This window comes from Oncorhynchus clarkii, chromosome 22 (genome assembly GCF_045791955.1).
Source record: "Oncorhynchus clarkii lewisi isolate Uvic-CL-2024 chromosome 22, UVic_Ocla_1.0, whole genome shotgun sequence".
Taxonomy (NCBI): Eukaryota; Metazoa; Chordata; class Actinopteri; order Salmoniformes; family Salmonidae; genus Oncorhynchus; species Oncorhynchus clarkii.
In genome coordinates this window covers 36,753,907-36,769,204 of record NC_092168.1, presented here as the reverse complement: position 1 = coordinate 36,769,204, position 15,298 = coordinate 36,753,907, and the positions used below count along the sequence as shown (strand labels likewise).

At 41.6% G+C, this 15,298-nt stretch overlaps 1 protein-coding gene across 1 annotated transcript in view; it reads right to left on the bottom strand.

Moving 5' to 3' along the window:
* Positions 1 to 15,298, bottom strand: part of LOC139380839 (solute carrier family 49 member 4 homolog) — a 72,995-nt gene that overhangs the window by 45,284 nt on the left and 12,413 nt on the right. Inside the window, exons 3-4 of the mRNA XM_071123936.1 lie at positions 5,906 to 6,189; positions 1,352 to 1,481 (exon numbers count right to left, since the gene is read on the bottom strand). Of these exons, the coding sequence (XP_070980037.1) occupies positions 1,352 to 1,481; positions 5,906 to 6,189 (414 nt within the window). The remainder of the gene's footprint in view (positions 1 to 1,351; positions 1,482 to 5,905; positions 6,190 to 15,298) is intronic.

Below are 15,298 nucleotides of genomic sequence, written 5' to 3'. Positions count from 1 at the left end.
ATGAGTGCTCTAGCTCTCATCCAAAAACAGCACCATTTCCCCCAGCTCTCAGTGTGTGTGTGATGCAAGGCTAGGAGGACAGTGCATTCTGAATGTTGCATGAGTATGTTACAGGACCCCAGAGGACCCTGGCTGTATGAGTACAGTATGTTACAGGACCCCAGACTCCAGAAGACCCTGGCTGTATGAATACAGTATGTTACAGGACCCCAGACTCCAGAGGACCCTGGCTGTATGAGTACAGTATGTTACAAGACCCCAGACTCCAGAGGACCCTGGCTGTATGAGTACAGTATGTTACAAGACCACAGACTCCAGAAGACCCTGGCTGTATGAGTACAGTATGTTACAGGACCCCAGACTCCAGAAGACCCTGGCTGTGTATGGATGAGGAGATGACGATTCTGATTATTTATTTATTAAGCATGGCCAGTGGAATGCCACGGGCACCTTAAGGCAGTGTAATTAATCTAGGGGGAGAGATGATATGTCTTTGATGCACATTAACTAGCGGCCCAAACAGTACATGTACATAATCTCCACCCTGCACAGCCAGAAGAGGACTGGCCACCCCTCAGAGCCTGGTTCCTATCTAGGTTTCATCCTAGGTTCCGGACTTTCTAGGGAGTTTTTCCTAGCCACCGTGCTTCTACATCTGCATTGTTTCCTGTTTGGGGTTTTAGGCTGGGTTTCTATATAGCACTTTGTGACATCTGCTGATGTTTTTTTTATTTTATTTATTTCACCTGTATTTAACCAGGTAGGCCAGTTGAGAACAAGTTCTCATTTGCAACTGCGACCTGGCCAAGATAAAGCATAGCAGTGTGAACAGACAACACAGAGTTACACATGGAGTAAACAATTAACAAGTCAATAACACAGTAGAAAAAAAAAGAGAGTCTATATACATTGTGTGCAAAAGGCATGAGGAGGCAGGCAAATAATTACAATTTTGCAGATTAACACTGGAGTGATAAATGATCAAATGGTCATGTACAGGTATATATGTATTGGTGTGCAAAAGCAGAAAAGTAAATAAATAAAAACAGTATGGGGATGAGGTAGGTAAAATTGGGTGGGCTATTTAAAAATAGTGGACTATGTAAAAATAGCTTTATAAATAAATGTGATTGAAGGCATCATACAACTTAATTGCAGATCACTCCGTTGATTCGGGTTCATGACAGGTTCATCTCAGCATGCTGCTCTATTCAGAGTGGTTCTGTAAAACTACATCAATATGCTTTCTACATTGCTGTACGGTGCATTGCCTGTCAGTAAAGTAAAGTAATATGAATTCCTGCTTTTAGTGTTGGTGTGTGAAGATGTCAAAGGACCAGACAGCACATACCTGAGTAGTCTGCAGATGCTGCTGCTGTAGCGGAGTCTCTGGCTGGCAGCGGCTACACTGGGGGGTCTGGGGGGCCGGGAGGGGAAGTAGAACAGCACCGCAGCAAACAGCACCACCACCACACCAAGCTCTATATGGCAGGACGGAGAAAGACATCTCAGTGGGTTATTAACCTTATGGTCAAAGATAAAGGTTATTATTAGCCTCCTAATGACCTGAACTCAGTCAATGTGTCAGTAACAAACCCATTCCACACAGAGATACAGTTGACATCGGAACTTTACATACACTTAGGTTGGAGTCATTAAAACTCGTTTTTCAACCACTTTTTGTTAACAAACTATAGTTTTGGCAAGTCGGTTAGGACATCTACTTTGTACAAGACACAAGTAATTTTTCCAACAATTGTTTACAGACAGATTATTACACTTATAATTCACTGTATCACAATTCCAGTGGGTCAGAAGTTTACATACACTAAGTTGACTTTGCCTTTAAACAGCTTGGAAAATTCCAGAAAATGTCATTGCTTTAGAAGCTTCCGATAGGCTAATTGACATAATTTGAGTCAATTGGAGGTGTACCTGTGGATGTATTTCAAGGCCTACCTTCAAACTCAGTGCCTCTTTGCTTGACATCATGGGAAAATCTAAAGAAATCAGCCAAGACCTCAGAAAAAAGATTGTAGAACTCCACAAGTCTGATTCATCCTTGGGAGCAATTTCCAAACGCCTGAAGGTACCACGTTCATCTGTACAATCAATAGTAGACAAGTATAAACAACATGGGACCACATAGCTGTTATACCGCTCAGGAAGGAGACGCGTTCTGTCTCCTAGAGATTAAAGTACTTTGGTGCAAAAAGTGCAAATCAATCCCAGAACAACAGCAAAGGACCTTGTGAAGATGCTGGAGGAAACAGGTACAAAAGTATCTATATCCACAGTAAAATGAGTCATACGTCGACAAAACCTGAAAGGCCACTCAGCAAGAAAGAAGCCACTGCTCCAAAACCGCCATTAAAAAAGCCAGACTACGGTTTGCAACTGCACATGGTGACAAAGATCGTACGGTCATGACGTTGGCCTGGGGGTAGGTTTATGACAGTCATAAATACCTCTTCCCCCCTTTTTCCTCTCTCTACCCTACTGATGTGAAATTTGAAAACCCCTTGGTTAACATAGAGATTCTAGGAACATCAGAAGGTGGGGGGAAATGAACTATATTCTGGCAATCCGAGCAATTGACCATATGCAGTGGTACTTAATGAATATGATGTCAGTTCGGTTGTCATCTGAGACATTCTCATCAATGATAAGATGACATAAACTCTATAGTGGAAAGTCTGGACATTGTGGTTATCGGAGTCACATGGAATTGTTGTTCAATTTAAATGTTTGAATATAAAATTATTGGTGAAGAGATGAAATGTAATTTTAGCTTCCAAATGAGAGATTTGGGTTTTCATAAGGTTAGGGCTCTGCTCAATCAGTAGCCCGCCCCTGTGAAGAGACATGGGTTATAAAACTTTTCAGACACACCCTTCTCGCTCCACTATATAAAGCCTTGATGAAAATGTAACCTCCTGTTCCAAGTACGTGAGGCCTGCAGCCTCTGCGTTAAAAGGACTAACATGTCAACTACAAAACTAAGCCAACCTCAGCATGAGCTTTGGTTGCGAATGGTATGAACTTTGAACTCTTATTCACTACAGAAGTGATACCTCCAAGCCGTTGAGTTAGCAGCGGCCACTGCAAACGCGGGCTAGGAAAGAACAGACAGAATATCCCGTCTACCACACAACGACGTTACTACAACGTATCCAATTGACCACCAGAGACATTCTAAGGACAAAGGACTCGGTTTGGCAACACAGCCATCCATCTACCACCAACCTACCGAGTAAATATTTATTGCATTTTCCTTTTCCAAATGGGCGGTAATTTAGAATGCATAAGATACTGTACGATAGCACAGCTTCTCCCTTTGTCCCTCAGTCTTCCCGCTCTTTCACTCAAACCCAGCCCCTTTTCTTTTGTGTAACCAGCTGTCATATCTGTTCCATCCGCTAGGGACGTTTTCCTTTATGATATAATTTGTAATCAAGGTATGATTCATTCTTTGTATATGTAATTCTGTGTGATTAGTTAGGTGTTTAGTAAATAAATAATTAAACCCAATTTTGTATTGCTGATTCAACTTGTTAGCCAGGGTTCGTGAAGATAACCAAGAATGTACAACTTTCAGATGAGACTGAATTAAGGTGACGATTAATATTGACTACTGTTGCTGTAAAATATTACTAGGCCTTTGTGAGTTTATTTGGAAGATAACAGCTCTATAAATATTATTTTGTGGTGCCCCGACTATCTAGTTAATTACATTTACATGATTAGCTCAATCAGGTAATATTAATTACGGAGAAAGGATGTTATAGAATAGCATGTCATATCACTTAATCTGGCATAGCCAAAGACACAACAGTACTTTTTGGAGAAATGTCCTCTGGTCTGATGAAACAGAACTGTTTGGTCATAATGACCATCATTATGTTTGAAGGGAAAAGGGGGAGGCTAGCAAGCCAAAGAACACCATCCCAACCGTGAAGCACGGGGGTGGCAGCATCAAACATGGGGGTGCTTTGCTGCAGGAGGGACTGGCGTACTTCACAAAATAGATGGCATCATGAGGCAGGAAAATGATGTGCATATATTGAAGCAACCTCTCAAGACATCAGTCAGGAAGTTCAAGCTTGGTCGCAAATGGGTATTCCAAATGGAAAATGGCCCCAAGCATACTTCCAAAGTTGTGGCAAAATGGCTTAAGGACAACAAAGTCAAGGTATTGGAGGGGCCATCACAAAGCCCTGAACTCAATCCTAGAAAATTTGTGGGCAGAACTGAAAAAGCGTGTGAGAGCAAGGAGGCCTACAAACCTGACTCAGTTACACCAGCTCTGTCAGGAGGAATGGGCCAAAATTCACCCAATTTATTGTGGGAAGCTTGTGGAAGGCTACCCAAAACATTTGACCCAAGTTAAACAATTTAAAGGCAATACTACCAAATACTAATTGAGTGTATGTAAACTTCTGACCCACTGGGAATGTGATGAAAGAAATCAAATCTGAAATAAATCATTCTCAACTATTATTCTGACATTTCACATTCTTAAAATAGTGGTGATCCTAACTGATCTAAGACAGGGAATTTTTACTAGGATTAAATGTCAGGAATTGTGAAAAACTTTTTAAGTTTAAATATATTTGGCTAAGGTGTATGTAAACTTCTGACTTCAACTGTACATGTATACGTCTCTGATTCCACCCTACTTTTAGATGGAACAGAACAGGACAGCAGAGCACAGAACCTGCGAACATACAGACCTGCTGTGTTGATGATGTCCAGCGTAGTCAATTAAGAGAGCAGCGGTTTATCAGAGAGATGGCCCTGGGACTAGATTATTCAGCTGGCACAGACACTGTAGAGGGCTCTGATACTCTCTGTTAGCCTGCCTTCATGGCCCTGGCTTCCAAACAAGCTACTAAATCCCCCAACCCTTTTCATCGGGCCTGGCCTGGCATGGCTTGACATGGGCAACCGAATCGGACACATCTCACTTGGAAAATCTATAGCATTTTCAGACAATCCATTTCCCAAAAAGTACCACCAGAATCATAAATCATGTTTTTTCTTGTCATAATGTGCAGATTGGTTGGACACCAGCTGCATTTTTACTGGCTGGCTAGAGCAACGCAGCTCACATTCGTTTTTTCAACCCAAAAAAGACATCAGCCTTTTCATTTGGCACAAGGGTTGACTGCTGCTTTTCTGTAGTGTGTGTATGGAGGTGCAGAATGTATTATCCTCAGAGAAGCAGAAGGAAAACATCAAGGAATATAATTCCCTCTAAATGCTTTCTGACTTGAAATTAATTTCCCTATGACCTCTCAAGGGCTCGGTTCAGAAAATGTGTCTGTTTTGTCCTTTTAAATGTAATATAAATGCGCCCTTAGGTTAACACAAAGCCATAGCTTCAATGTACCATTGTGGGCGGATAATATATAATTTTTTCATTAAATGCTTTAATTTTCTGAATCAGTTAAGCAGACCAGTCCAAGCTCCCATCTTTTTATGGCAGCCCGTTCTGTTCTGAATAGTACATTGTTGAAACGTTTGAGACTGGTATTCGTGTGATGAGACAGTCAGATCACTTTGAATCTCTCCGTAGACAAGATCCAGACCAGAGATGGTCTGTTATTGATTCCTGCAGGGTAATGATGACTGACTGTCTGTGCTGCTGTCAGTACCTACCTACATACGACTCTTTGTAGGACATTGTACTGAATATCTTCTCATCTTCAGCATTCTCATTGCGCCAGTGTTCATGCACCTTGGTTTGAATGCGAGGTAGCAACAGCATTTATTTTTGCTTGGCAGTGCCTGTCTGCATACACAACCAGTTGGATCCTGTCTTGGGTAACACTTTACTGCACGCCCCCTTACGTATGCATTCATAAAGCCTTTATAATAGCTACATAAGACAAAACATCAGTACCTGCATACAAAACCAGCTGAATCCTGTCTCGTATGTGATTGATCTGAGTGTCTGTCGAGACAACAGCTCGGGCCACCATGACACGGGTGGTGTCGTTAGGGGCGGGCACAAGCAGCGGGCCGACAATGAAGGAGCACGCCGCCCCCAGATAGCTGACCAATGAGGCGACAGCGGTGGCTGTGGCTCTCTGGTCTGGAGCGAACCATGTGGTGGAGAGGAGGGGTCCAGCGCTCATTATTGTTGGTCCGGCCAAACCATTCAACAGCTGACCACCGTGTATTAACCTGCAGAGAGGAGAGGACAGGGAGAAACATGAAACATTAATGTCACATCATGCATACAGACAAGGCAAACAGTGGAACCAGATAAACGTTATTGTACATGGCTTGTACATGTACAATAATCAGTATTTTAATCAGTATTTTTCATTAATTTCATTCAGAACTATAGAACATTAGATGATTTATGAACATACAATAAGTGGTCCCACATTTCCTCCTTAATGTTCAGTAACTCTGAGTCCCCTGTGCCCAGCCAGCCCAGTGTGTCTGAGGCCTGAGTGGCCAGGGAGAACAGAACACTGCTGTTCTGATTAATTGTCTGTGAGCTCAGCTCTGTAAAGACAAGGTTCAGTCTGCCCTGTCTGAGATCGCACAGCAGAGAGAGAGAGAGAGAGAAAATGATTGAGCTTAGAAAAAGAGAGAGAAGTGGATACAGATAGAGAAAAACGAGCAACTCTCAGACAGTCTGCCACCGTCTGCCTTGACAGTTCAAACCAGAGCAAACCAAAAACAGCTCAAACAAGAGCAGCTCATGGCAGATGACAGAGCCGCCAACACTGACAAGGCAGATTGATGGAAGTGTCTTTATCCCTTACCTCCTCCTGAGATCTTCTCAAACAACTCTTAACCCACCCCCTCCCTCCCCCTCTGTCTTCTACACTAAAACAGTCTCCCTCACTTCTCTTCGGTCTCTCTCCCTTCCTCTCTCTCTCTCTCCCTCCACTTTCCACCTTCCTCCCATTTCTCTCCCTCCTCCACTCGCTCTCCATCTCGCCCCCCTCCCCCATCTCTCTCCCACTCTTTCTCTCCCTCTCGCGCTGTGATCACTCATTCCATTAAAGCCAAACAGAATTATCAAAATTATGAAATTATTTATGGTGCCCGCTGTTCCAAAGATCTATGTTCCATCCGCTATACTTGATGACATCCCATCCTCCACTGATCCTTGGAGAATTCCAAATCCTCAATCAATGGTGATCGGTACAAGACTATGAGTACTGTATCTAACTGATAATAATTTTAATTAGACATGATATCTGATTTAACACACTAGATTTGATGCATAAGATATCTGAAGGATTCTGATCGAGACCATTCAGTCTCAAGGGATATACCTTCTAAAAACCATCTTTGTGACCTTATCACTGTGTGACCTAATATGAAATGTGACCTCGGCCTCAACTGAAGCAATCAACATAATATAAAGGTCTTCAGATAGATGGAGGAGACAGGAGACTGCTAATCAAATTCTCAGATAAAGGGATGATTAATCAATTCCTGCTTGATGATTCTGGGGTGTAGAAGAGTGGAGGGAGGAGGAGAAGAGGAGTGGAAGAGAGGAGGACGGGGGGGGGAGCGGTCGTTCTACGAGAGATGATTCACTTAATGTGTATTGATGAACCCTGTCAGAGAGAATCTCATTGCTCTGAGACCAAGCCAGCCCAGCGAGGAAGAAAGTCAGTCAGTTAGATATACAGTATGCTCATGTCTCTTAACCTGTCATAGTGTGACAGAGGTAATACTACTGCCACTGCCGGAAACCCACTCCAATCTAACATGTCAGAGGATGGCACAATCAGAGAAGCCATGGCAGTATCATTGGCACAATGGGTCATGGCTGTGCGTGTATATATATATGTGTGTGTGTGTGTGTGTGTGTGTGTGTGTGTGTGTGTGGGGCCAATCAATGAGAAATGAATAGACCTCTAAGAGAGAGGGAGCATAATGTCGCTGTCTGATGAAAACCTTATATCTCCAAAACAGAAAAAAAACTGCCATATTTTGCCAATAACATACCATTTTGAAACTTCAGAGGCTATTTTTAACATATTTTCTTGATCCTAGAGTCATGAAATGTTCAGAGTACATTGAGGGGAGTTACTGTTTTCAATACATGAAAAAAATTGCAAAAATTAAGATTCATTGGCTTTCAGACAGCTACCTTAACCTGGTTTGATTCGAGAGTTATCATCAATGCTGCTCTGCTCTGACCTCTGTTTAATCAGTGACCACTGTAATGTCTTTTCTCCTCTCCTGCCCTGGCCTCTTTTCAGATATTCTGACTGACTCAGATTTTCCTTAGGTATTTTTCCCTGAACTAGACTAGAAAATAGCTCTGACAACAGGAAGGTGTTTCAATCTCACAACTCACTCCCTTTGATTCTCAGAAATGAGCTCCAAACTGAACAACGTTTACACTCCAGAGCATATGGTTAAAAAAGATGCCAATCGAACATGAAACGATGGTTCTCCCTCCTTTAAAAATAACATCTAGTACATGCTGTCAATGGATCCCTCCTGTTCCTAAATCAAGCTAACTGCAACCATCCTTGTCCTTTACAGCACAGCCATCCTTCTCCGTTTGATCACTGCCTGCAATGCCCTTGAACTCCTCAGCTTCTCTTCCCTCCTCCAGTCCTCTCCTCTAAGTTTATCTCCTCCTCTCCTCTCAGCTGCTCTCCTCCCCTCCCGCTCAGCTCCTCTCCTGCTCATCTCCACAAAGTGCTATTCCAAATCAGATCAGTAGCCAATTGGGCTTATTGTATCTAAATCACAGGTTGACGTTTATTGTCATGAGTCTTGTCCTGGAGGCAGACATGAGTGATTTCCCCTTAGATAGGCCAGCTGCAAAGTCAAAATTGGCTATATTGTAAAAAATGACTTCGTGGCTGTGCCAGCTAGTGACCACTCTGCAGAGCTGCCTCCAGAACAAGATTCAAGATTAAACGCACTAGCCTACATCTAAATCACAATCACAAGCCTAGCACCCACACTCTGGAAAGAGATATGTAAATTACATATGTATATGTGTGAGAGACATACATAGCAGCAGTATTGGTTGACAATAACACAAACCCCATGTCTCAGAACTTTAACTCAGCAGGGTGGTGATCATTAATGTAAAGTACTTAAGTAAAAATACTTTAAAGTACTACTTAAGTAGTTTTTTGGGGTATCTGTACTTTCCTATATATTTTTTTGAAAACTTTTACTTCACTAAAATAATGTTATTTTTTACTCCATACATCCCTTACACCCAAAAGTACTCGTTACATTTTGAATGCTTAGTAGGACAGGAAAATGGTCCAATTCATGCACTTATCAAGAGAACACGTGGTCATCCCTACTGCTTCTGATCTGGTGAACTCACAAAAAACAAATGCATCATTTGTAAATGATGTCTAAGTGTTGGAGTCTGCCCCTGGCTATCCGTAAATGTTTTAAACATGAAAATGGTGCCGTCTGCTTTGCTTAATATAAGGAATTTGAAATTATTTATACTTTTGATAATTAAGAATATTTAGAACCAAATTATTTTACTCAGGTTGTATTTTACTGGGTGACTTTTACTTTTACTTGAGTAACTTTCTATTAAAGGCATATATACTTCTACTCAAGTATCCCGACTGGATACTTTTTCCACCACTGGTGCTGAGCAATGTCCCTCTAAGCTGTTTTGGGTCTGTGTCTGGGTTCACCTAAATCATCCTCTTCCTACCATTTGCCCCTGACTGCTGCTGTTCAAAGTGCTCTGCTGGCCTGCTGTTCTCATCTGCCCTCCTCCTTGGTTCATCTGAAAACCTCCTCCAGGACTACCTCGCAGAAGAAATGCCAGGCCGTGCAGAAACGCAAGAGATTGAACTTCACGGAGTTCGCCCCATTAGTTTGCACTATATAGAAGTTAAATATCAGAAGAAGAAAAAATAAAATAAACATTATACCAGCCCTTTTCAATGCAACAAATTAAAACAAATCTAACTTTCCAAGATTGAGTGTTGATTTTGTTGTAGGAAGAGACTGAGCGCATCATAGAAATCAAAAGCTATTTCCATGTATAACAATGTTATGAGTTTTGCTCCATTGGTTTTGTTTGTAGGCCTACATTATACTTAAATAGCCACAATAGCCTATTGACTACTATCTAAAACTGTAAGGCTACAGCCTCAGTGTTCATTGTAAACGTGCGCCAGAAGTTGCGCAAACTTCTCACAACATTCAAGTTTCCACTAACAAGACCTAAAAATTTGCTAGGTGCCCCAATCATTTTGAGGGAACATTGGTGTTGACTGCGGCCCAGGACATCACTGGAGACGAGCTCACTGCCATCCAGGGCCTCTATATCAGGCTGTGTCAGAGGAAGGCCCAACATGTTTTTAACCACTCCAGCCACCCAAGTCATAGACTCTCAGCCAGCGCACGGCAAGCGGTGCCGATACACCAAGTCCGAAACCAACAGGACCCTGAACAGCTTCCACCACCAAGCCATAAGACTGCGAAATAGCTAATCAAATGGCTACCCAGACTACCTGCATTGACCCTTTTTTGCACTAACTGCAAACACACTGGACTCTACCCACACATACTTACACTGACACCCCAACACACACACAACATGCATACTGAAGCCTCACACACACACTTTTACACTCACCACATACACTGCTGCTACAGCTCTGTCTATTATCTATCCTGTTGTCTAGTCACATTACCCCTACCTACAGTATACTGCTGTTACTGTCTATTATCTATCCTGTTGTCTAGTCACATTACCCATAACTACATTATACTGCTGCTACTGTCTATTATCTATCCTGTTGCCTAGTCACGTTACCCCTACCTACAGTATACTGCTGTTACTGTCTATTATCTATCCTGTTGTCTAGCCACTTTACCCCTACCTACAGTATACTGATGTTACTGTCTATTATCTATCCTGTTGTCTAGCCACTTTACCCCTACCTACAGTATACTGCTGTTACTGTCTATTATCTATCCTTTACCCCTACCTACAGTATACTGCTGTTACTGTCTATTATCTATCCTTTACCCCTACCTACAGTATACTGCTGCTACTGTCTATTATCTATCCTGTTGCCTAGTCACGTTACCCCTACCTACAGTATACTGCTGTTACTGTCTATTATCTATCATTTACCCCTACCTACAGTATACTGCTGCTACTGTCTATTATCTATCCTGTTGCCTAGTCACATTACCCCTACCTATATATACACATAGCTATCTTAATTACCTCGTACTCCCTGCACTTCGACTTGGTATTGGTACTTCCTGTATATAGCCATGCTATTTTGTTATTGATATTCACTGTATATTTATTTGCATTATCTTTAATTCTGCATTGTTGGAAAAGGACCTGTAAGTAAGCATTTCACTGTTGGTCTACACCAATTGTTTACGAAGCATGTGACAAATAAAATGTTATTTGATTTAATAGACCTGTGTGCAGCAAAAGAACACACAATGCAATGACTGACACCTGCTGGTGACTTTGGGAACTGTTTGTGGAGGGATAATATACACCTAGTGCACAAAAGATTAGGAACAACTTCCTAATATTGAGTTGCACCTCCTTTTGCCCTCAGAACAGCCTCAATTTGTCTGGGGCCATGGACTCTACAAGACGTCAAAAGCTGGATCGGCTGGATGTCCTTTGAGTTGTGGACCATTCGATACACACGGGAAATTGTTGAGTGTGAAAAACCCAGCAGCATTGCTGTTCTTGATACAAACCGGTGCGCCTGGCACCTACTACCATACCCTGTTCAAAGGCACTCAAATATTTTTGGGGGGCGGCAGGGTAGCCTAGTGGGGCGGCAGGGTAGCCTAGTGGTTAGAGCGTTGGACTAGTAACCGGAATGTTACAAGTTCAAACCCCCGAGCTGACAAGGTACAAATCTGTCGTTCTACCCATCATTCTACCCATTATTCTGCCATCATTGAAAATAAGAATTTGTTCTTAACTGACTTGCCTAGTTAAATAAAGGTAAAAAAATATAAATATTTTGTCTTGCCTATTCACCCTCTGAATGGCACATGTACACAATCCATGTCTCAATTGTATCAATGCTTAAAACTCCTTCTTTAACCTGTCTCCTCCCCTTCATCTATAATGACTGAAGTGGATTTAACATCCCTTATTGATCAAGTGACATCAATAAGGGATCATAGCTTTCACTTGGATTCACCTGGTCAGTCTGTCATGGAAAGAGCAGGTGTTCCTAATGTTTTGTACTCTTAGGGTACTGTTATTGCACTGCTTAACTGTTAAACAATAACGCTTTACAGTGCACTGAAAAATAATAAGGAATCATATAAGGCTCAATGGAAGGGTCAAAGGTCACCTCAGCTTACCTGCTCCAACTCCCAAAGGTCAGGTAAATGTAAAGCCCAAACAGAAACTTCACAAATCCACTATATGGTTTAAACACACAGAAGCTGCTTGCTCAAGCACTATAAAGTTCCCTGGACATCCCAGTTCTCTGGTTGGTATGGTATGAAGTTCCACAAGTTTGGTCTGATGATCTACGCTACATTAACTCTTGATCTACATTTTTACATCACCAACAAAAGGCTAACGTTGACCATAAAAGCGTCACTTACTGACATTTCAACTGATACCTACTCTACTACTACAACTACAAACCATGAATAAGTACAGGAGTTAGGCTTGGGGAGCCCGTCTTGAATTGTTTGTCCCAGATAGCCTAGAGATGTTTAATAGTGTAATCCCAGGAACTGTGATTAACTGAGAGAGCAAGGCAGCCTTCTCAGGGATAGTGCTTTGGATAGTATGGGTGTAAAACCTTTATGTATTGGCACTTTATCACCCCATATAGCAACGCTGTCTAGGTCTCAGTTGGATGGTGAGATCTTTTACAACAAAGGGAATACTCTGAGGTGTGCTGTTGTGTTGGCATCCTTACTGCTTGCAATATATCTCTGTCTCCAATAAACACCCCTCCGCTACAACCGTATCTCTCGTTAGATGGCGTATGCCTCGGCACGTGACCCTGTATTTCTCACGACAGAGTACAACAGCATATGCCCTACTCAGCCAGGAGGCCTAGTCACTGTAAAATGGTCCACACCAACGGCATAGACATTTTGGAATGCTTATGGATGGTCAAGTACATGTATACTGTCAAGTCAGCGTTATGCAGGTCTATAGTACACACGCACACACACACACATTCTGTTGTTCCATATTCAGCTGCCCTCTGAAGCACAAAGGTTACAGCGAGAACGAAGACTAGTGAGTAGGACTGAAGAGGTTGTTTTCAGTTAAGTGCAGCCTTACTCTGGTCCCAGATATGTCTGGCAGCAAAAACAGATTTGGGACGAGGTAAACAAAGCCTGGGGCAATATAAAAGCTGATACTTCTCTGCAAACACTTTCAATTAGTGGAATATTATTTTCTTTAAAAAAGGAATCATTCGTAAGTATAATTTTCTAAGTATCCCTCCTAGAATGAGAGCCAATCATTTTATTTTACTCTTTTTAGTCTGTATTAATATTGCAATAAACTGAACTAATGGTCTTCATTTTACAGATCCAATCACACTCAGAGAAAATGTGCAGTTAGACTACGACTAGTTTTCATTATCTGTTCTTTGGGACCCCAAATCAGCAACCTAACATAATAAATTCAGTGGGTGAAAGTGCTATATTTAAGAGAATACAATTTCCTTCCTCAATTGAAATACCCATAATGCATCACCTGAATTGAAGTCAATGTGGAGCCTAATAAGAAATAAGCGGCAGATTAACAATAGAGAAGGTCATAAAATGACTTTTATCACCAAAGTAATTCAGATAACCTTGTCGTCTGGGCCTCCTTCAAACACACAGGTACTGTTTTAGAAAGGAAATATTGCCTATATTTTTTTGATAATAGCAATGGAAGAAAGGACAGGTTTTTATTTTTTATTCTGGTAAAAATAAGGATGTCAGAAAGAAAAGTGTGAATGAAAGCCTTAGTCGATAAGAGAAACAGAAAACAAGTATCCACACAATTCAACAATTTAAATAGAATTCTAATCTCTTGAAGGAAATGGTGCACCTCAATCCCATTCCATGTCTCTGCTATTGTGAGGCATTCAAAGCGAGCAAAAACTATTTCAATACGACAGTTCAATACCGCAACACAACAATACAACTGGCAAACTAGCGATTTTTAAATGCTGTCATTCATCAAAACTATGGTAGACTAGATGGGTAATTTCTTTCCTCCCTAAAACTGCAATTTACAAGCAATACTGGGCACCCTGAAACCAGAAAATTACAATAGCTATTCACAATATTGGTAATTGTAATAAGTATATACATTTTCTGCCAGAGGAAGAATCTTCCAACATAGTACATAAATGGGGCATAATTTTGGGAAAGCACTACCAGGTTCCAAACAACCCGTTTTATAAAGAGAGTACATCTCTGGGTGTGAGGGGTTGTGTGGGGTGTTACCATCGCCTTAGTTGTAGGTCTAGGGCTATTGCGGTGACCATATTACTTCCACACTGGCAGTCATGAGTCATGACCGCAGTAAAATTCATGTGACCGTTGAGTCACAGTAATGTCCTTTTCTGCACTCTGGACATGTGTTGGTAGTACCCAACTCGCTAACGACCATGAGGTCCTAATGGCCTGGTACTCAGGGCCCTGTCCTTCAAATCACTCTGACGTCAATGCAAAAAATTGAAAACTCACAAACACTTATCAAAACAGTATTGTGATTTTAAAACTCACCTCACTGTGATGATCAATTAGAAGTTCAACAGCAGGTTGAAACAATGTTGTTGTGAATGTTGTTTCAAAGCCTAACACAACGAAATGGACAGCACTTTAAAGTGATGACTCATTCAAAACACCCATGTGCATACGCATATATGAGCCCAAGCCCCCCCCATGCCGTTATACAATACATAGCCTAACGCCTACTACGCATGGCAGAGAACTGTATAGGCCTAGGTGATAATGTTGATTCATTGATTGTGCAGGGCGGCTTACAGAGTTAGCCTACAATTATAGTGAATTTGTATTTAATTTTGAATAGCCTAGTAATAGGTTATTTTTATCTTTTCATAATGAATAGGCTAACACATTACCTTTGGCTACAGAATATCTCACCACCGTGCATGTCCATCTCCTCCCCTCTGTCCTTCATTACTTTCTACAGCGTGCAGAGGGAAGGGCTGTCAACAGTTTAATGAAATATGTTTTGATGTTCCCAAACAGATTTCACTAATTTAGCACTGGGAAGCTGCAAGAACAGGGTTAAAGAGCCCATGGCATACAGGGTTTGGGTGGAATATCA